This window comes from Drosophila albomicans, chromosome 4 (genome assembly GCF_009650485.2).
Source record: "Drosophila albomicans strain 15112-1751.03 chromosome 4, ASM965048v2, whole genome shotgun sequence".
Taxonomy (NCBI): Eukaryota; Metazoa; Arthropoda; class Insecta; order Diptera; family Drosophilidae; genus Drosophila; species Drosophila albomicans.
Window position 1 is genome coordinate 1703380 of NC_047630.2, and position 24038 is coordinate 1727417.

At 34.4% G+C, this 24038-nt stretch overlaps 1 protein-coding gene across 7 annotated transcripts; it reads right to left on the minus strand.

Moving 5' to 3' along the window:
- Positions 1–199: 199 nt before the first annotated feature.
- On the minus strand, positions 200–22741 carry LOC117573129 (metabotropic glutamate receptor). 7 transcript variants are annotated; one of them, XM_034256054.2, is made up of 9 exons: positions 22539–22740; positions 10735–12035; positions 6619–6875; positions 6438–6544; positions 5617–5742; positions 5025–5544; positions 4655–4950; positions 3540–3973; positions 200–389 (listed from the first exon to the last, which is right to left on the minus strand). In XM_034256054.2, exons 2-8 carry the CDS (start codon positions 11916–11918, stop codon positions 3584–3586), a joined length of 2880 nt encoding a protein of 959 aa, XP_034111945.1. In that variant the 5' UTR covers positions 11919–12035; positions 22539–22740; the 3' UTR covers positions 200–389; positions 3540–3583. The 7 variants fall into 7 exon arrangements, with proteins under 7 accessions (XP_034111945.1, XP_034111944.1, XP_051862194.1 ...); XM_034256055.2 differs by lacking the exon at positions 200–389 and adding an exon at positions 4195–4259 and having other exon boundaries at positions 3850–3973; positions 22539–22741; XM_034256053.2 differs by having other exon boundaries at positions 200–3973.
- Between the last annotated feature and the right edge of the window lie 1297 nt (positions 22742–24038).

The following is a 24038-nucleotide window of genomic DNA, read 5'->3' on the forward strand; positions in this document are numbered from 1 at the left end:
TCTATTAAATATATTAATATTATAAATATATAATTAACTATAATATTTAAAAAATAAAACGTGAAAAAAATTTTTTCTGTACATAATAAATCATAAAATAACAACTATGTAAGTCGAAAATAAATTCGCTTATTGTAAAAACATAGAACAGTTGTTTCCAATTTGTAATATTGAAATTTGTTGACAGCCTTTTGAGGGAACTATTAACGTTATGTTTAAATTTGTAAGAGTACCCGCAACAGTTCAGATCAAGATCTAGTGGATTCCCATAAACTAAATGTATTCATTATAGTCAACAGCCAAGATATTGAGATATACAGTTCGACGAGACAGTGTCGCACGCATGTCATTCCAAAGTGGGAATCCATTGAGATAGTTCTGTGTAAACACTAATAAGAATAATATAATTAATCTCTGAAAATTAAACAACAATCGGAAGTTATATATGAAAATATTTAGGTTTAATTTTAAGCTGCACTGCTGGCTCTGGTTTTTAACATTCGACAAATATATAAGCTTTTGATTTTTAAAATTGGATGCCCGTTAAATTTTCGAATACTCATAACAGTTTTACGCATTCTTTAGATATCCCAAAAATTAGAAAACAAAATTATATTTTTTTATTTTTATCTAAATTTACACTTTCGTATAATGTTATATGTAAACATATTTTTATGGATACATAATTTTATGACCATTAGATTATTGCTGACCACTCAGCTACGTAGTTTCGAAACTACTCTTCTTTGTATTTGCATTTACTTGCACCTTTAAGAGCAATTACAGGATGAGGATTAAAAAAGTCAAATAAAATTTTTAAACCGATACGTATATGAAAGAATTGAAAGAAAAATCGTTTTAGAATAATAAAGAAATGTAATTGTTAATTTATTAACATTTAAATTTATTATGTTTTTTCTTGAAATTTGTAACATCAAGTGACGAACGTAATATTTTCGCTCAGTTTGCTAAACATTATTTTAATTATATTCGGTCTTTTGTAGTAAGGATTTGTGAAAACACGATAAAAGAATATCATACACGGAACTAAAGAAAACAATGCGGATGAAGATTGCCTTGCAATGTTTCCACTACAATTATTTTTTTTTAATGTGCAGTACTTTATCATTGAAAGTATTTAAATAAAATAAAATAACATTAATTTAATTGTTGGGATCGGACCTTCTTCTGGGGATGTCTATATACCTATATAACATAATGTCAGCGCATATTTTATATTGCCCTTTCTTTCAAACTTGCGTGCCTAAACTATTAAAAATATAAATAAAATTTAATTAACATAATTTAGAGTGATAAAGAATTTTACTAAAAATAACTTTGCTTAGTGATTGCCCGGCATTGTAGCTGGCGCAAGGTGGGTTCCTTTTTACCAAAAAATTTATTATTATTAATTAAATAAATTTATTATTGTTTAAAATGATTCATAAAGCACGAGGGTTATGTAGGCATTCAATTTGTTTGTAGTTTTTGTGGTTTCTTTTATACAAAACCCTCGGGTTAGGTAAGCATCAAATTTGTCGAGTCGACTGTAAGATACGCGCTACCCATACCGTAGTACAAGATATACCGGAATGTCACTACTAAGACCCGAAAGCATTTTTTTGCCATACAAAAGTATTTCTTCAATTCAATTCCGTTTACAATTTTGATTCAATCGGAAACAAATTTTCATGAATCATAAATATTGTGGTTGTTATTGTACATATGCACCAAATCGTAACTATTTTCAAAATTACTATTGCTGGTCGATTTATTCCGATTTGCGTAGGCTAAAGTGAGCACAGCAAAAATATAAGACAAACTTGATCTGCATGCAAAAATAACAAGTAAGAAAGCTACAGTCGAGTGAGATACCCGCTACCCATTTTGAATAAAAGCAAAATATTGCGGTATTATGTTAAAAACATACCGAAAATACTACAAAAATACAAAAAATTTACCAAATGTATTTGTTTTATCGATATAGTACCGCATTCAAAATATACCATAGACGGCACAATATACCAGATTGTCGGCCAAAGCAACTCAGACCCCCAGTAAGTAGGCGTTTTTGCCCATACAAAAGTATTTCTTTAATAACTTCCACAATTTTTATCTGATCGCAATCAAATTTCCAGGATTCACAAATACTATAGTTATTATTGTATACACCAGCTCTATCTTTAAAATTACGCTTACTCGATTATTTTCGATAATCACGCCACTATTTAAATTCCACCTAAAACATTCTGTAGCAATTTGATAACACAGCATAAAAACACTATCACACGCCATACATACATGGTAGTTTTAAGTCGTTATAAGAAGTTTCTTGTTCTAACACAACAAATTGTTGGAAAATAATTATATTATATTCTTGATTAGCCTCATCAATCAAGATGATATAGCTATACCCATCTGCCTGTCCGTATGAAACATTGGATATCACAGACCATAAGAGATAACACTATATTCTTTTTCGAAAGCATTTATGTTTGAACGTAGATCGAGTTTGTTTCAAGTTTTTGTCACGCCTACTTGCTCCCCCGCAAAGGTCAAAAATCGAATAACAAGTGTTAAGATAGAGACGATATTTGGTACATATCATAATAACTATAGTTATTAAGATTCCTGAAAATTTGGTTGTGATCAGATTAAAATTGTAAAAGTTATTTAGGAAATACTTTTGTACATGGAAAAACTCATATTGTAATGAGGTTTTACTTTTATTCACAATGGGTAGCGGGTATCTCACAGTCAAGCACAATCGACTGTAGCTTTCTTACTTGTTTTGAACAGGATATATTTTATTGGAATACCGGAACTGCATAGTATGTAAATATGTATATTTATATATTGAATTTTTCATACGTGATTTATTAATTCTTTATTTTGTTAAACGCCTGGAATTGTTTAAGTCAAATTAACAAGGTATTTGTAAAATAAAATTGGTAAATTTAAAATTAATAAATTATTAATAACATTTTTGGAAACTGGCCCCTTAAAACCGGAAGTATTGAAAAAATATTTCTTATAAATAGAAAACGATATTTTAAAATTATAATTTTTAATAGTACTTTTATAAATACCAATACAGGAATATGTGAAATTCGCTACAAGTTTTCGGAAACTGAGTCACTGTGTAGTACACCAAAAAAGCTGTATTAAACTAATCTTAAAGCCCTAAATTGTAGTGCCTGGCAAGACCAATAATAAATTTCCATAGTCAATTTCTTTAAAATCTTCGGCAGACCGTTCCACTTATAAATATAGCAAATTGATTTTTTGTGGTCACCGATCTTGTAATATTTATATAAATATTGACCATAATTGATAAGCCTACATTTAAAATGACTGAATTAATTTCATAGCTTTAAGGAAGATTTTTTTTTCTGCATAAATCCAACTTTTATCACTCAGCATAATTATGTGTATCTGATTGAAAATTTCTAATGATTCAAACAATTGTCATAAAAAATCTGAGCAATAGATATATGGTTGTAGATGGTTTAATGCTATGAAAAAAATGTATGATTTACTTTTTCGATTATGTTGCTTAAAAGTGCTTTATATTTTCGAAATTTCATTCACATTTTGGAGTTGCTTGTGAATCAATCCATGCTTCCTCATTATTTTGAATAATTGTTTGCTTATGTGTTATGTCGGGACTTGGGCTGTTTTGACTACCACTTTGTGAAGCTCGTCCTGACGACGCAGCTATTGTAGCAGCGTTAGCGCTTGCAGATATACCAACTCCAGTTCCGAGGGGCGTGCGGCTATATCCCGAACTTGTTGGCATTGCTTGACCCCCTGCAGTTGTAGCAGATCGTCGATATACTGTGCTATTCATTGTTAGTTTTCGCACATTTTTATCCGGATGAAAGACCAGTATGTATACTTTAGGCGAGTAAAGGCAGATCAACGCCACTGAAGCACTTAAGCTAATTGAGATGCATAATGTTGTAATTTGAATCTGAAGGTAGAACAATGCCAAATATTAAGTTAATAAATATTTAACGTGTTACTTAAACTTAAAATTAATTTTAAATAAGTGTTTTATGATTCATTTATTATTATAAAGTTGCTTTCGATAATATTAACTTAACGAAATGATAAATTTGCAATTTCAATTAGAAGCCAACAAAATTTGTAAGTATGTATATTAAAATTACAATTTCTAAAAAATAAACATACCATGTATACGATGTTAAAATATATAAAACATATGTGTAAATCAAAAATTGATGTTTGGAAAACCCCTGTAAAATTAGAAATTGTAAGTTAAGAATACCAATTATTCAGATTTAATATATGTCTTTTTCGTTGACATGCTATTCTCGACTTCTCTTATTTTATACCCACTACCCAAAAGTGAAGAGAATATTATATTTAAAACAAAATAAGTCGGCAACTCTGATACAGAATCAATATCAACTATAATGAAACTCCTCTCCGAATTCTCTATACTCAGGATTATTTAAACACTCATATTTCCATTTCATTTCTTGAAAAAAACATTTTTTTCTGTATTCTTTTAATGTGGATACCATAGTCACTAGTTTCAATGATTTAATTATTAGTTTTAATACTCTACCTAATGGGTAGTGGGTACATAATTTTTATTTGAAATTTGATTAATTTTGTACGAACTCACTTCATACGAGTTCCCGGTACCAAAGTAAATTGGCACAAACGCTAGCCATATGATACATGTGGTATACATGGTGAAGCCAATGAATTTCGATTCGTTGAAATTTTCGGGTATTTTTCGCGTCTTAATAGCATATACTGTGCAAATCGTAATTAATATCATATTGTACAACTGCGAGAAGAGGAAGGACATATCCTGGATGTTGCACTTAAGAATCACTTCCGTTCGATCTGGGTAATAAAATCGCGTTCCTGGCGGTTCCACAATCATCCATATCATAGTGATTAAGACTTGTATTGCTATTTAAGCAGCAAGAAAGTGTATTGTTAACATAGCAATAAAAAAAACATAAATTAAACATTAGAGACAATACCGATCAATGATGAGGTTATCACAACTTGAGATTGGGGTGAGATATATTTAAGTCGTTGGGCCGACTTTGATGCAGAGTGAAAGATCCGCGATATGCGATTAGTTTTTGTAAGGAGCGCGCTGTAAATAATTGAAAACCCGACTCCGATACCGAATCTTTGCAATACGCATGATCCAATTGTTGGCTTTGCAATCAGAGCCAGCGTATTGCAGTAACACACCAAAATTCCAAACAATAGAGTGTAGCTTAGTTCACGGCCAGACGCTCGCACAAGGGGTGTATCGTGGTTTTTGGCGAAGAGCACAATAACGAATATAGTCATCGTAATACCAATAAGTGCAACTATCATAGGAACGATTGCAAACAATGAATTCCAGCTCATGTACTGTATGCTTAGGGCAAAGCATGATAATTTATCGGGGTAGGGCCATAGGCCCGGACCACAATCACGGCAAGTGAACTCATCATAAACATACTCGTATGGCTCACAACTGTCACAGATCCAACAGCATGTATCCCCCTAAGATTATATAAAAATTATATATTTTTAAAACATATTCCGGATATGACAGATAAATCGATTCGAACTAACCTGTTGTTTTTTAATCATTCCCGCTTTACAAGGTAATGAGCATGCTGATGTTGGCATTTCCTGTTCCTTATTCCAGACCACGGTCTCCAAATTCAGCTCAAGGTTGTTAAACCATTTCCCAATTACCTTCAAATATGTTACATAACATGTTACATTATATACTAATACATATATGCATAGGCGACGAAATTAATTTTAAGTGTTATTTTTATTTAAGTATTTATTATTATTTTGTCCACGCCTTAATTACGTTCTGTTATAAAATTTAACAATCTTACATTTGTGAATATGTCACTACTAAGATGTGTAAACTGTAAGCTTCTAAAAGTAAGGTAGGTACTCCGTAGGGCCTACACTAGCTTCGGACAATCTAAAAGGAGGAAGTATGGAGACCTCCACTAGAAGTGTATAAACCCAAAGTACACCTTCCATTACAAAGTTGATGAGGTCTTACACAACAACAGTGATTGAAATCGATCATAAGCAATTACATAGGATCATTGATATTACTGATCTAACTATTTATAATTTACTTTTACAATTATTATAAAGAAACTCAACTTTTATTACCTAATGCTCAAGTCTGCTGTGTGCAATTTTCACATTAAAATAGAGGCTTTTCGAAGGCAAACCAAATTCATTACGACTTATTTGTTTTTAATGTTTTAAGTATTTATCAATGGAAAAAAATCTACAGCGATTCAGTACGTCATAACATAATAAACATATTTACATATACATAACTGCATATTAATAATAAAAAGAATAGGTTTATGTTCATCTCACAATTTGTGACGTTTTAATAAGTTAATACTGTTTACCTTGTATTGATACCCAGTAGAATTATCCAGTCGTTGATAATTTAATATATCATACCTAGCCAAGCCATCTCCTTGACGATCAAATTTTACTTCACTGCCAGCCAGATCTGCAGCATTTAAGAAATATTTTCAAGGTTTGATTAAATATGTGGTGCTTGTATAATAGAGAGCGAAACAGTACCAACAAATGAGACGTTTAACAAGTAATTATTGTAAAAGTCTTTGCCATCATAGCTGGCCATATCAGGACACGCCTGTGAATGGATGTCGACTACTGGCTTGCGATACCATACGGACTCGCTATGTGCATGATGACTTTGTTGACCTCCTTCATTTTCATTATTCTGCGTGCACAGATCAGTGTGTAAGTGATGAAGCGCATGGGCAAAGGCGTAGACGGCATCAACAACGAACTGTGTTTTTGATTCTTGTTCATATCTAAAGCAAAACACATACAAAAAAACATATATTTTTATTTTCTATATACCTAATCGCTAAAAAATATATGATATTTTGCTAACACGGCATATGTGTTATATCCACTGAACCATCCTTGAACGTACCGAAAAAAATAGAGACACATTCTCGCTAAATTATCGTATATTATATTTTGTTAACATGGAATGTGTGTTACACCGCCAACAGTCGAGACGATGTATATCCGCACGTCTTTCTGTCTTTCCGTACGAACACCTACATTTTATATCAATTTTCTTTTAAATTTGTTCTATGCTAACTTCCGATAACAAAAATACAAGAAAAAAACAAGTAAGAAAGTTACAGTCGAGTGTGCTCGACTGTGAGATACCCGCTACCCATTTTTAATAAAGGCAAAGAATTGCGGTATTATTTTTAAAATATACAGAAAATACTAAAAGTATACCAAATGGTATTTTTGGTATATCGATATAGTACACCATTCAAAATATACCATAGACGGCACAATATACCAGATTGTCAACCAAAGCAACTAAGACCCCTAGTAAGTAGGCGTTTTTGCCCATACAAAAGTATTTCTTTAATAACTTTCACAATTTTTATCTGATCGCATCCAAATTTTCAGGATTTGCGAGGTCGGAAGTGGGCGTGGCAAAAATTTGAAACAAACTTGATCTGCGTCAAACATAATAAATAATAAAAATTATAGCTATCTCTTATAGTCTCCGAGATCCAGTGTTTCATACGGACGGACAGACGGACATGGCTAGATCGTCTCGGCTGTTGACGCCGATCAAGAATATATATACTTTATAGGGTCGGAGATGCCTCCTTCTACCTGTTACATACATTTCCTGCCGGCACAAAGTTATAATACGCTTCTACCCTATGGGTAGCGGGTATAAAAATAAATAAATAATATGCATGAAATTGAACCTAGATTCGTGGGTCTTGGAAATAAGGGTTTGGGGGAAAAAATTGTTTAAATAAACATTTATAAAATAGAAATTGCCATGCACTTTTATTTAAATAATTTCCATTATTCAGTAAAAAGGGCCAATTAGTAAACCTATATTATTTCATTCATTATTAATGCCGATTTTTATATTTTTTCAATTTCCAAAAATTTGGCGGTTTTTACAATTTTTTCAATTTTAAAAAATTTGCCGACTTTAAAATTGTTTTCTACTTCCAAAATTTTACCGATTTTAAAATTTTTATGATTTTCAATCTTTTTCGATTTCCGGAATTTTTGCCGATTTTTCCATTTTTTTTCATTTGCCAAAATTTTTCCGATTTTTTAAATTGTGCCGATTTCGCAATTTTTCCGCTAAAATTGCTCGCTCACTCAACCATTAATTTTTTATTTTATTTATTTATTTTTATTTTATTTTTTTTCGATCGTCTTGCTCGCGGCATTGCTGACTGTAAAATAAATGAAAAATGTATAAATACATAATCTCGTGTATGATACGTTACGCTCACAGCCTACTTACTGTTATTCATTACTATAAATGCAGCTATGTCGGTGGAGTAAAATTCGCGATGTCGAACGGGATAAAAAGTATCCTATAGCAATCTCCTGGCTTTAAGCTACCTCCGTACCAATTTTCACTCAAATCTGTTCTGCCGTTCTTGATTTATAAGTGGTCAAACATTATAGACTTTCATTTATATATAATATTACATACGGATGGCGGATATGTTCCCGAGCGAGATGTAAGCGGTAGTCCTGATTTTTCTTGTTAATAAATTATTTTTTTCGAACTACTCGACCATTAAAGTTGTGTTCGTGCAGGACCCGGCGCACTGTATCCGGGTTACATTTCTTGTCCATTTCATCCTCTATCTCCACAGCCAATTTTGGAGGATAGCTTCAGATTTTGTTTAACTTTTCTTACTATGCGACGCTCCTCTTGTTCGCAAAAAATTTTATTTGGTGCATTTTGACCTTTATTTTCTACCCGATTTTCACGAATAAAGCGCTAAATTATATATTGTACAGTGCTAAAGCTTAGTGAAACCTTCTCCGCAATAGCACGCTGGCTGTTCCCATCTTTAAAATATTTGAGGACTGATTCTCGTTGTTTAATAGTTGTTCGAGGTGCCATGTTTGTAATTCCCCAAAATTTTCGTATTTCAATGTCTCAAAGTCAAAATACTCATTAAATCTTTTAGTTTAACTACCAAAAATACCAAATCTGGCGTTAAAATCTAATATTCTAGTCAAATAAGTTAGAATTTCGTCTATATAAAATGTCTGCACGAAATAAGCTGCGGCATAAAAAATGCCCAAAATTTATTTTTTTTATCTCATTCTTTTACTTTTGTAATTAAAAACATTTTTCTTATTAATTTCAAATCTACAAACTCTGTTGTACCAACCTTCATTTAAATTTTTGAAATATCTTTGATGGTTTAGAAACAGTGGAGGTTCAAACTTTAAGTTTGCGACTGCACGAAATAAGCTGCGATCCACTGTATATAGATTCCAAAAGCATGTCGAACGAATGTTTTAGATCGTTTGGCCGGTGTGACCGCCAGTATGCCGGTACAAGCCTTTTGAATGGCTTCTACGTTTACGCAACGTAGATACATTACGTCTTGAAGCAGAAACGTATTATTCGCAACAGCATTATTGCGACCCTAGAAGAGCCGAGCGCTGCAATTAGAACCCCAGAGCCTCTTCGACTCATTTTGAAATTCAAAATTTCGTTTGTATGTATGCGTCTATGTATCTATTAAAATGCGTATGCATGTGTAGAGTTGTAATTTGCAGTTGCTACGCAAACTAGCGATAGAGCACGTCAATTTTATTTTGCCGCGACGCAAGTCTCGAAAATGAAGATGACATCAATTGCTCATGTCTTAGATGTTTGCATTTAAATGGCGCCTGCATAAAGACTGCATTGGCTTTGCTGATAGTTTGCAAGCAAAAATACACACATATTTTGTATTTCTTAAAAATGGGGTTTACAAATTTTCATTCCTTTTTTAGCTTACTTACAGAAGTATTAACTAATTTTGATTTTTGATGATTGAAAATTTGTACATTTAAATATTAAAATAAAACCGTAATTATTTTGGGTAAACTTTATTTAAAACTCTATTTAAAAAAAATTTGAACTTTAAAAAAATAAATACATTCAAATCGGGTAATGATACAATTACAGAAATATATTAAAAACATAATTACAATCATAAATTAAATATATTAGCCAACATAAGTTTCTAATATTAATATTTAAATGATTTTTTTATCAGTATTAATTTTTGTTTTCTCAAATTTTCTGAAATGTTATTGTTATCTGAAGAATATAAAAATAATTTTGTTTATAGTATTTAAATATCAAACTATCAGCAGAGTCAATGCATTACCTATGTGTTTTCATCAGTTGTCTTTGTCATTTTCGATACTTTCGTCGAGGCTAAAAAAAAACTTGACGTGCGCTAGTGATAGTTTGCGCGGCAACTGCACGTTGCAAAACTTCATATGCAAACACATACTAATATAGGCAATAATGTATATACATACATATGTTACATAGCCGCATACATTCATCTCATGCTCATCGTTCCGCATTCGATCTGCGACTGAACCGAGTGTGTGACGTACGCTGCGCGCTGTCTTCGCACTTCGAGCCGAAGAGGTTCCATTATCACTATTTTTCTGGTACATTTATTTACAAAGCTTACACGATAATACCGTATCATTTATTATATTATATATATATTACACACTTATTTTCAGTCTGGTTTAATTGAAATATAATATTTCTCATAAAATGGCACAAACGATAATTGCGAAAAAATGGCACAATACTAATCGAAATTTAACAATTTGTTTTTAGATACTCACCCAACTTTTTCTGATAACCTTAAGTTATCATCACAAATAACTTTTCGTTCATGGTTTGTTGAATTATCTTCAGAGCTGTTTTTTATAGCACAGTTAAAAGTATCTTCCCAGTATTCTGCGAACCAAGGATTACGCTGATTGGAAAGTGGCGTCAATTGCATCATATAACGATCAAAATCTTCAATAATCTCCGATTGCAACTCAACCGTTATTGCACCCTCCGCTATGTCCTCCAATCCTTCAAGGAGCTTTTGCTGTTTGCCCCACCCGTCACTTGCTATCCAATGCAGCGGATGCGTTAAATTTGCGCGTTTCGCCGCGTGTAGAATGCGTCGAGCGTCCTCAGCACGAGTGAAAAGAACAACACCTCTAGCACTTGGTTTTTTTAGTAGTTTGCTAATAATTGCATCAAAGACCTTATCATCTGCTGCACTGGGTACTTTCTCAGCAGCAGCAATGCACACATGTCGTTCGCTTGCTTCCTTATGGAACGCTTCAATACCATATTCGCCATAAGAGCCTTCCGAGTGAATTGTGGATACATAAGACCAGTTAAAGTTCTTTATAATATCGACCAACGCGACGGACTGAAATGTATCTGGCGGCACCGTTCTGGCAAACAGATCGAAGCGTGATTTGTCGGAAAGTGTTTTGGCTGTGGAAGCTGGTGATATTTGTGGTATGTGGAAGAGTCGAAAAAGATTTGCCACTTGCAGAGACACAGAACTGTAAGAGCCTCCGATGACTCCAAACACTGGTCCGGAAGACGCGTTTTTCTTCAACAATGGACTGGAAGCATCGGAGCATTCAAAAATTGAGGTATCCAAGTTGTTAAGCGATGCGCGCACGAACTGTAGAGATTGATTTAAAGCATAAGTGTCGCGCGAACATGTGTCTAAAATATGTACGCCTATCGTGATACCAGGGAGCAAATTTGAATCATTATTAACTCGGTCAATGGCGTAGAGCATAGCCTCCAATCGTTGCACTCCTCTATTGTAGACCTTGGGCCCGCATGGCGATGCACCCTCGCCTTTCTCATGCACGGGAAACAAACCACCCAGAATTATATCGCCTGGTAGCGATACTGATACTGTATCCTGTGGTTGGGACTTTCCGCCAATTACCACATCTGTCCTCCATATCAGCACTAAAACTAAAATTACTTTTCCATAAGATTTCATTTTAGTCGCTTCTCCGCTTATGATGGTTTTATTCGTTAATCAATTAATCCACCATAATTCATACAATTATTCATAATTTATGTTTTTTTATTTGCAAATTTCAGAAACATTTATCATCTATAAGAGACAAGTTGAAATATTTTTCAAAATAATAAATTAAACATTTTATTTTATATGAATTACTAAGCACAAATCAAAACATATTAAGACACCCATGTAAAACATTATATTACATATTTATGGTATATTCCATTCTTTCTGAACTTGAACATAACTATGAACAACGATGTATGTATATGAAAATTTTTTTGGAGATTTTGATTTTTTTAGAAAACTAACCGCAAATATGACCAGAATGAGATTATGGTGTTGGGGAAATGTTCCTTAGAAGTATGGTTATGGAATAAAATTGACTACATTGATTTAATTTATTTAGAATGCTCACAATATGGTCATTCAATATACTTTTTACCTTACGCTATTGCCAACTTTTAGGCAAAGTAGTATATAATAATAATATATATTATAACAACTTGATCAGAGCGTACAAAGCAATGTTGCTCGCTTCACGCGCAGTCTGACATCAGTCCTTGCTCAAGTCATTAACTACTTAATTTGACATTTTAAGTAGTGGTCGGCACCAATACATATTTATATTAATATTGGATTTGTGTTTATATTTACTTCTTTAAACAATAATAATTAATAAGATCAGAAGTTATACGATGTGCCAAAAAAAAGCATGCCTTCGGCACATGAATATTTATGGTGTGTGTGTCTGTTTAGAGGCCCGGCAGAGAAATCTGCAAAGACGCGAGATAGACGATATTGTGCATTGGATCAATAGTCTTGTATAATTATATACCTATAAATATTATATGCACCACCATAAAGCAAATGTTTGCAATAATGTTTTTATTTTCATCTCTTGCCTACGAACAAATGGGGAAAAATTCACAAAGAAATGTGTATCAATAAATACATATTTCATTTATTAATATTTACTTTATTAATTTTATTTGAAGTCGAATAAATCTATAAGGTAAAAATATTGAAGTATAAAAAATAAGTAAGAAAGCTATAGTTCAATGAAAGCAGAAAAGAAAATATATCAAATTAATATATCACAAAAATATTAAATGTATTCCAGATATGCTAATTTGGTATATTGACAAAATACTGCATTCAAAATATACTATATAAAATATACCGGAATGTCAGGCAAAACAACTAAGACCTTTAGTAAGTAGGCGCTTTGGCTTACAAAGGTATTTCTTAAATAAATTATATAGTTTTTGTCTGATCGCAAACAAATTTTTGAGAATCGTAAAATCTATAGTTCGTCTTTAAAATTCTAAAATCACGCTTGTTATTCGATTGTAGTCGATTTTCCGGACGGGAGTGGGCGTGGAAAACATTTGAAACAAAGGCTCGGAGATGCCTCCTTCTGTGTGTTACATACTTTTCATGGAATCATTATACCGATTGTGAGCATTCTAAATAAATTAAATCAATGTAGTCAATTTTATTCCATAACCATACTTCTTTGAACGTTGACGTACTAACGGCAGTACAAAATAAATTTGTGAACAGCATGCATTAATCCACAACCGCGAATAAATATTAAAAGACGCTGGACAGCTAATTAAGTTAACTTAAAATATGTTAGGATATATGTATAAGAAGATGAAAAACAATTAAATACTCGATAAATATGCTAATAATTAGGTTTTGAGCAGAGGAATAGATTCACTAGAGCAAACTACGTTATTAATATTATTATAATTCACACATAGAATACGGAAGGGATTATGGCAAGCAAAATTAGTAGTTCTACGAGAAATGAGAAGAGGAAGAAAATTCCTAGTGATCCTGACCGGAACTGCAAAACTAATTTGACTTAACTGCTCCAAAGTGTCTATTTCACCATTAATTAGTCTCTGTATGAAAACAGCACCTTGCATAGTTCTACGGTCAGAAAGAGAAGGAAGGTTTAGTAATAAAAGTCTACTGCGATAAGGTGGCAATCTAATATTAGGATTCCAATTTAAACTACGAAGAGTAAATAAGAAGAATTGTTTCTGCACCGACTCAATCCTATCTTGATAAACCCTATACTGGGGATTCCAGACAAGAAATCAGTACTCAATGATAGGACGAACCAGTGAGACGTACAAAGTTTTGGTAATAAAGGGATCGTTGAACTCCTTCGACCAGCGTTTTATAAATCCCAGAACACCCATGGCCCTATTGACAGCAGACAAAATATGGTTATCAAATTTTAGTTTAGCATCAGGCAGAACTCCCAAGTCATTCACAACTTCAATTCGCTCAATAGGAGTGTTATATAAAACATAGTTATTTACCTGGGAAGAACCCCTACAGAAGGTCATAAACTTACATTTATTGCTATTGAGATGTAACATATTTACTCTCCACCAAGATTCTAGACGATTGAGGTCACATTGCAACAGTGACATTGCAAGACTATCATTAAATGTCAGGCAAAGCTTTACGTCAACAGCGTACATAAGTACATGGGAATGCTCAATAACAGAAGGAAGATCATTTATAAACAAAGTAAACAATTGAGGACCCAAATGGCTACCCTGGGGCACACCAGAAGTAACTTGGACACATTTAGCTACAAATCCGATATAATAAACATTCTGAATTCTGTTGTAAAGGTATAAGGAGATCCACTCAATTAGGCTATGAGGGAACCCTAAAAGATTAAGTTTAAGAGGTGATGACTTACTGAGTCAAAAGCCTTACTAAAATCGGTGTAAATGGCATCTGTTTGCATTTTATTCTCGAATCCTTTAATTACAATAGAAGAGAACTCCAAAAAGTTAGTAGAAGTGGACCTAGATTTCACAAACCCATGTTGCTAAGGTTAAATTATAGATTTTCATAGATGTTGCAGTTGAGAAGTTATGATTTTTTCAAATGCTTTCGGAATCGCAGACAATTTAGATATACCGCGATAATTTGAACTTTAGATTTGTTCTCTTTTTTTAGAATAGGTAGAATGTATGATTTTTCCAGATTTATGGAAAAGAGCATGAGTTTACGGACAATTGAAACAATTTAAAAAGCTGCTTACAGATACTACTAGCACAATACCTCAGCACACAACTAGGCACTCCATACGGACCTGCCGAAAAAATTGTTTTATAGCCTATAGTTCCGTTAAAATAGAGCTTTTAGAAATTAAAGGACCAAAAATACAATTAGATGAATTTAACTGATAAGGATAAGAAAAGGAGTTTTGAAAACTAGGAACAGAATATGTTGTTTGAAAAAAAGACGGCTAATAAATCGCCAATACCAGGACCATTAGATACTGTCATATTCTCCAAAGACATAAATGAAGGCGATGACGCGGATCTACGCTTCGAGTTAACAAAGTCGTAAAATCGTTTAGGATCACGCTGAAATCTTATTCTGCACCTACTCAAATAATTATTATAACACTCATTGTTATGAGCTTGAGCAACACAATAGCGGAGAAAATCAAGAGAAGAACCATTTTCCTTGAATTTTTTGTAAAGTCTCGTCTTAAGATTTTTTAAATTCGATAATTTCTTAGTAAACCATAACGGGTTATCAGACAAATGTGGAATTCTTGATGGAGCACAAGCATCAAAAAGCGATTTCAAAGTAGAATAAAAAAATTCAACCGCAATATCAAAGTACGTAGGCAAAGAAAGTTTCGACCAGTCAGTTTTCTAAAGTGGGATGGTAAGGGTCTTCGGGCGAAGATATAGGAGATGTTCTCGATAGAGAACAGGAATCTGGGTCTAAAACAAAACTAAGGTCTAAAGACTTGTTTAAACAATTTAGAATTCCATTAATCTGACACAATGATACTCCGAAAAGACTATCACTAGCTCAATATCAGAAGTGTGATCAATCAATTCTGAAGCAAAATGAGCATCTACTGCAATTAAAACCCCACTACCACGACGATCCTTGCGATCACGTCTGTATAAGGAAAATCTACTAGAAAAAATTTCCGTATCAGAATGTCATTCTTTAACCATGTTTCAGTAAAGGTAATGACATTGAAAGGGAAAGATGTACTATTTAATTTCAGGTCAGTAAGTTTACTTCAAATGCCTCTTACATTCTGATAGCCAAGAAGTAAAGAGGATGTTAGTTTTTAGAACTGACAGACATTGAAGAAGGCTTTGAAGTAGAATTCTTGCTACTATTAGGAAGAGAAATCTATTTTTCTCTTTAGCAACAAATTCTTTGACTAAAAGGTGTTCCGGCCAAATCTCTTTACTGCACATCATGCTAAATTGTTCAGCGGGAACACTTATTTTAAAAGATGAATGATTTGGACTTAATATAAGCCCGAACCTCATCAGATGTCGTTTCAGGGGCAAGCCTTGGGATAAAAATCTGCTTAAGCGGTGGCACCGCAACTAACGTGTTGCGGACAGTTAATGCAGGAGCTGGAGGCGATTCTTCAATCGTTACAGCACTGATGATATCGACTGAGAATTGTGGTGGTGGAATTTCTTCAACCGTCTCCATCTCAGCCGAGACCAAAATCGAAGTAGTAGCAGGAGATTCCATGCTTAATGACGTAATGTCATGGTGTGGAACTTCCAGAGCTACCGAGGGTTGAGGGGACGGAGAACTAAATGACATTAATTCGCCAGCAGGTGGTACGGATAAACTTGGTACAGAAAGCTCAATTGGGGCAATCGACAGACGCGTATTGACCTTTAAACGCTTCGGAGACTCGGTCAAGAGCTTCATATTCTTAACCCGAGAATCCAAAGCGAGAAGCTATTGGAGAGTTTTTTAAAGCCCGCCAATACATCTTTAAAACCAGTTCGCGTCTGCCGTATAAACCCAGCAATATCGCGTTCAGAGTCCCTACAGTGTTCACAAGTCCATATCAATCCTGACTTGGCTGAAATTAAATCCACAATACTGCCGTTAAAGCCAGCTCACGTTGTCGCATAACCAGCAACAAACAAAACCCATTTTGGCACCAACCGGCACACGACCTTCTTGTTATAGCAGACTAACAAATTGCAGACAAAAAAAAAAATAAAAAATATAATCAAAAATAGGTAAAATAATTGCAAGCTAATATGATCTGTACTTACAAAGAGCACAAAACACAATGAGTAAGCACAGGGTGTAGTATAATTACTACAGAAAAACACACAGCGATTTAACAATCACTAATTAAACACAAGTAAGTAGTTTAGCACAAGTAATATAGAGATGAAATTGTATGTAAATCACAAAGTTTAAGAATGAAGAAAAAAAACACGTCTGACTGCGACTGCGAGAGCGAGCGAAAAAATAGAATGAACGTGAACTTGGGTAGGACCGGCTGCCCCTATTCGGGGCAAAGCATAGACCAGTGGAGGTCCGTAGCTGTACCGGTGGAGCGTATCTTCGTCTCAGAAGTCGCATAGTATGGATGCATTTTTGGCAAAAACCAGCAGCATCCTAGATGATAGCCGTGAAACGCCACGAAGATCGTTGTGGCACGGCGAATTGAGGTATTTTAGCCGGAGTCGGGATAACGATGTTATTGTTTATTATTTATTAAAGCACACATCAGCCTTGCAGTTTTGCACGATTTGGTATTGCGCCAGCCCGCGTCCCACTGAAGTCTAGAACGCACTTCAATTTCTCTGCCCAGTGCTCGCAAGGATATCGGAACATTGCACATGTGTCGGTAACATCGAGCCCAACCACCTCTTTAGCGGGTGTCCGCGATCTCGTGGCCATCAATGCCCTGGTGATACGCACGACCGCAAATGCGTTCAGCGACTCAATTGCTCTTCTGCTATCCAGGACAACTTTGGACTTGACCACATCAGACTGCATTGATCTTATTGCAACCTGGCTGTCAACAAAGATATTATTCGAATTGTGATTGTGATGTAAAAACCTTGAGCCACTTCTGCAGCCTTGCCAATTGCAAAGACTTCCGACTGGAAGTAGCTGCAATGGTCAGGGAGTTTATAAGAGGTGTTTGAAAAGTCTGTACTAGTCTCCCTACGAATGGTGCTGTAGCCATAGCCTAATAGACCCAGATTACCTGTTGCAGCAATCCTAAGGGCCGATTTTGCGACTTTGGATTGCGCGTATAGACTTAGCGGTACGTCCTTTTTTCCCGTGGCCTACCACCACACTAGAATAAAATAGGTGAGGATAGGGCGAACAACAGAGATGAGAAGAGAGGCCCCAAGTGCAGCTAAGCATCTTTTTCACCATGTACTCCGGTGGCCTTCTTCATCATTTCTAACACGTTGAGCTTCCATGTCAGTTTGCTATCCAGGACCACACCTAGGTATTTTACTGCTAGGCTCGGCTTTAGCATAGTGCAGCCTATTTTTGGGGGGAGCCCGGCTGCTGCAGCCCATGCCTTAATTTCCCGCAAAGTAAGTTCCATTACGAAACTGAGGGTGGTTGTGTATTTCCCAGCTTGCCCTTTGTGTAAGCAAGCTGGTTTGGGGCCATCAGATGCAATGAATTGCTCCGGATGTGCATATCAAGTAGCTTCTCCAGTTTTAAGCAGAAAAGAGGTTAGGATGAGTGGCCGAAAGCCATTTTGGACCACGTGACTGCATTTGCTTGCCTTAGGCAGGAAGATGACTTTAGAGGTCCTCCAAAAAGTGGGGATATGACACCATGCGAGGCACGCCGTGTAAATCTCCGATAACCATGGAACAATCGCAGATTTGCTGGCTTGCAGCATCGCTGGTGAAAGTCAATCGAGACCGGGCGACCTTACCTTTGCAAAGGAGTCGATAGCCCAAGTAATTTTGTTTGTATTGCTTAGACCGGCAGGAGGTCTCATAACTGGGAGACTAGGAAAGAGCTGCCAGTCATTATTCTCTGTTCCAATACATCCCTGCTCTCCGTCCACATTCCATCGCCCGACTTAAGTAGACTGGGACTGGAAGCCTGCTTGGACAACAGCTTCCTCAGTCTGGAGGTGTCTTTAATGTTGCCTAGGACTCAGCAGAAGCCTCTCCTCGTCTTGTAGGACTTCAGGAGAGACTTGTACTCTTTGGAACATGCTAGAGAGTTCGCCACGAAGCGATGAGAGATCTGGGTTCCACCAAGGTGGCTTCGATCGTCTCGTTGGTTTGGAGATCAATCACCAAAAAATCAATGTTGCCGATTAATAAGCATAACTTTCTTTGGCTTTATTGTGGGCCGTAGCATTATGCACGAAAGATATGTAGCAATTTTGGTTGAATTCCTTAGAGCAGTTTTTAAGAAATTTGACCTTTTGTTAACCCGCCAAAACAAGTTAATTTCGCACGTGCATTGAGTAACTGGACCCACGGCGGAGTCAGTCAGGCCAGAGACGACTCAGGACTGACCACTCTAGTGTAAGTAAGATGCTTAATCTCGTAATAAATAATAATAAATAAATAAATAAATAAATTAGAAGCGCCCTAATTATGAACTGAGCGATAAAAATAAAGAATGGACTTGCTATTCTGAATAACCTAATGTGAACATTTTAAAGGTTTCATTTTAGTTTTAAGCGCTGTTTTCGGTAACCTTTATGACTCTAAATTTAACACGGAAATGGTTAAAAACAGAAATTTATGGCCACACCACTCAAACATTTGCCTTTTAAATAAATGCACAATATAAAAAACAGATGAAATCACATTCATTGCCTATTTGTATGGCATATATTATTGCAACTTGGCTGCAATATTTTTTTGATTTTAAATGTCATATTAAGTCTTGCGACTCGAAATATTAATTAATGCTGTTTCTCTTCATGAGAAAATGCGTCAGAAATATTATTTTAATTTTTTTTTTTTAATTATCGATCTTAATGCTTTTCTTCATTTTCCTGATATGGTTGCGGAATAATGAGTTGTCTATTTTTTCGCATGTGGAACAGTTGATTTGACATCCACATACATTTCAGTACCGGAGTATCGATACGCTGTACAATTTTCTTGTGTTGGGATACGCGGGACGAAATGACGTCGCAACAAATTTGCAATGCCGTTTTTTTTTTAAATGGAGTTGCGCGGAAAAACACGATTTCGCGCATCTGGGAACAGGGCCTTAGATGTAAAAACTCGAATTAACCATCGGTATTAATGATATTAATAAGACAACAATTCACTTCAAGTAAATAAAAAAATTTACTTGATGATAGAAAACAGTTATTCATAAGATTGTATACCCACTATTCATAGGGTAGAAAGAAATGTATGTAAGAGGAATCATTTCTGATATGCATATTTATAAATATTCTTGATCAGCGTTAACAGCGGAGTCGATACAGCTGACCATTTGTACGCATGAACACCCAGATCTCAGAGACTATAAAATATAGAGATATCATTTTTATTAACAGCACTTGTTTGCACGCACATTAACTCGAAAAAAAAAATTGAAAAGCATGCGTCATTTGTAAGCAACAGATTTTTTTTTATATATATTACACATGTTTCTTGAAATTTTTTCTTGCGATCATATACAAATTGTAGAGGTTATTTAAGAAATACTCTTATGTGACAAAGAAACGCCAACTGTAATCGGGTCTTAGTTGCTTTAGCTGACAATCTGGAATATTTTTAACTCGAAGGTATAGTATTTTATAAATTGTTACGGTATATGTAAATAATATTGTTTTATTAAAAATGGTATGTTACAGTCGAGCACACTCGATATTTCGTTCAGCAGTTCCCAGCACAAAATAAAGGGTATCGATACTTCGATACTGATATGTTTGTGAGTGTGCAATTGGCTGTTCCACAAATTTTTCGCAGACTTTGGCAAAGGGATTTCATGCAAAAACATAATAAAATATTATACAATAAAAACAATGAAAGAAAACGTGTGTAGGCATTTTCTCGTGAAAAGAATAAAGCACAATTTTTGACGCACGGAAAAGCCATTGTTTTGGAAGTTCCACAAATTTTAGAGACCGTTTTTGGCAACTAAATTTGGCAGAAAAATTTGGTCCGTGTGTATAAACTATTAGATATAGAAATATCATTTTTTTTCAACAGCATCGCAGATCAATATTGTTTCACATTTTTTCAAGTCCACTTTCACTATCGCAAATTGACATAACTCGAATGACAACCGTAATTTTGAAGCTAGAGTTGCGAATACCGCACGAGTAAACTCGACTGTAGCTTTTTTGCTTATTATCCTATTTTTTCTCAGAATCTAGCTTTTACAGCATTATCTTATAGTGTCAAATCTCGAGATGAGCAAAATTCGATTTGTGTTTCTTTGAATTCTGTACAGACATAAAGACAACTGTTATTTGTTGTAATTAAAGTTTCGGGCTCCATTTCTGATCATGCTCGGCAATAAAATGCTATCAAGATGCGCTAAAAAATCATTATACAGTTGAAAAATAACCTTACACAAAAAATCTTACGTTATAGCCGTGTTCTGGACTTTACGAGACCCGCTACCTAACGTAAACAAAATTAATATAACGACAAAATACTAAATTAATCCAAAGGCTATAAACATATGGGTAATTCTCTGGCAAATGTCGCGTGAGAACAGTTTTACAGTGACAAAAAAGAACATAAACTAAAACAATTTCAAAATTAAGTGAAGGTTTTTCTTAAAGCTTTGGATTAGCACTATTTTTAGAGCTAAGATTGATTTTAGTAACTTATTCTGTTTTACGATAAAATATATATATTCGTTCATTTTTTGGTTTTGCGTACAAATTTGTTAATTTTTGCAATTATCAGAACAGAAAACAAAACAGAATAAAAATTCCAAAACCATTCTTAGCTCTAATTAAAGCACTAATCTAGAGCTATAAAAATAACCTTTACTTATTTTTAAAATTGTTTCAGAATATGTTTTTTTTTTGTAACTGAAAAGCTGGTCGCACGCGACATCCCTCAGAGAATTACCCATATGTAGATATGTAGACTATTCCGTTTAAAGTATGTGTTCTCTACAATACAATATGTACCAGATTGTCGACCAAAGCAACTATGTTTTAATACATATGTACATATGTACATATGTAAATATATTTGTAGTTACATGCATACATATATGGTATATGCACTAGAAATACACAAATAAAATATTTTTAATACATCAATACATTTATGTATGTATATACATACATACTTACGTACATATTTGCAACTAATACAAAAGACTTGTTCAATTCTCGCTACACTCATCCATACAGAGATACCTACACATACATACATATTTACCTAAATAAACTATTATAATAGTATATAATGCTGAAATAATAGCCCTGAATACATAGTACATACATAGAGAAATAAATATCTTAATTATGTACACTTGTATATATGTAATCACATGCGTACATATGTATGTACATACTTATGTATTAAACGATTCATATGTGCGCATATGCATTATAGGGTGTCCTATGTTACAGGATTCTTCACCTATGCTGGTTTCTGTAAATGTGTGGGTGTTAAGACAAACACTGATATGTCTTCCAAGTACACACACATACATCCAGGTCCCCTTAAAGGGCACCAGCGCGTAATTTTATAATTTACAGTTGTTACACTTACAAATATATGTATAAATATACATAGTTATGTGTGAGTTACCACTGGATGTACTTACCGCAATTGTAATTGTTTAGTATAATATTTTCTACATTTATTAACAAAGTTCTTGCTCAATATAAATTTCAGTTATAAGTGCACACACATCTGTGCATACCATTAACCGTAGATAAACTGATTTCCTCATGATAAGCCCAAGCAGTTCTTGTACAAGCAGCAGAAGCTAAAACCATCGGAGTAATACAACAACAAGCGGAGGAGCCAAACATTAGAGAGGTTGCCATCATGAAAAAGAACAACAACACAGCAGAAACAGAAACAACAACAGAATCCATCTAACTGTCCATCTCTCCCTGGATGGCCTTTTTCAGGAGCGCAAGCACTACTGCAGCAGCCGCAATGGACCTTAAAGAGAAACGTCGCAGCATTCAAAGCAGCAGCAGCAAATACACACTCGTAGGTCAAATTTGCAGCATAGGCCGCTCTTAAAAAAAACCCTACAACAGTAAAGAGCAAAAGTAAAGAGATGATGGCTAAAGCTCCATTCCCAAAAAGCTTTCATTTTGTACTCTATGGCTCTTGTTGCTCCTCGTTTAACAGCAAACGCCTTCCTTATGCATACGATTTAACTAAGAATAAAAATAATAATCAGAATATTTACTTTAAAAAAAAGTAAGAAAGCTACAGTCGAGTGTACTGTGAGATACCCGCTACATATTTTGAATAAAAGAAATATATTTTGCGGTATTTTTCTCAAAATATACCGAATATACTGCAACAATATTAAAAATATACCAAATTGTATATTTGGTAGATCGATTTAGTACCGCATTTAATATATACCATAGACGGCACAATATACCAGATTGTCAGCCAAAGCAACTAATACCCCCAGTAAGTAGGCGTTTTTGCCCATACAAAAGTATTTCTTTATAACTTCCACAATTTTTATCTGATCGCAACCAAATTTTCAGGAATCATAACTACTATAGTAATATACCAAAATTCGCAACTCTAGCTTTAAAATTACGCTTGTTATTAGATTTTTTGATTTGCGGGGGCGGAATTGGGGGTGGCTAAAATTTGAAACACTTGATCTGAGTGCTAACATAACAAATGCTTTCGAATAAAAATTAGCTTTATCTCTTATAGTCTCTGAGATCTAGGTGTTGATACGGACAGACGGACTTGGCTATATCGTCTCGGCTGTTGACGCTGATCAAGAATATATATACTGTATACGGTCGGCAATGCTTCCTTCTACCTATTACATACATTTCCTGCCGGCACAAAGTTATAATACCCTTCTACCCTATGGGTAGCGGGTATAATAATAATAAAAAGTATTTTAAGAGTACATCTTCAAAGACAGAACGGTGAAAATATGTATATTGACGAAGAAGAAAATCCTCGTTATCCGCTTCGATTTGACTCGATTCCAATAACAGCTCGAACAGTGAGATCACGGTAGATCGATTAATTATTAATCGAAAATAAAAACAAAGAAAATGTACAATTACTTCTTTTTTAATTTTTGTATTTAGTCAATCTCCGTCAA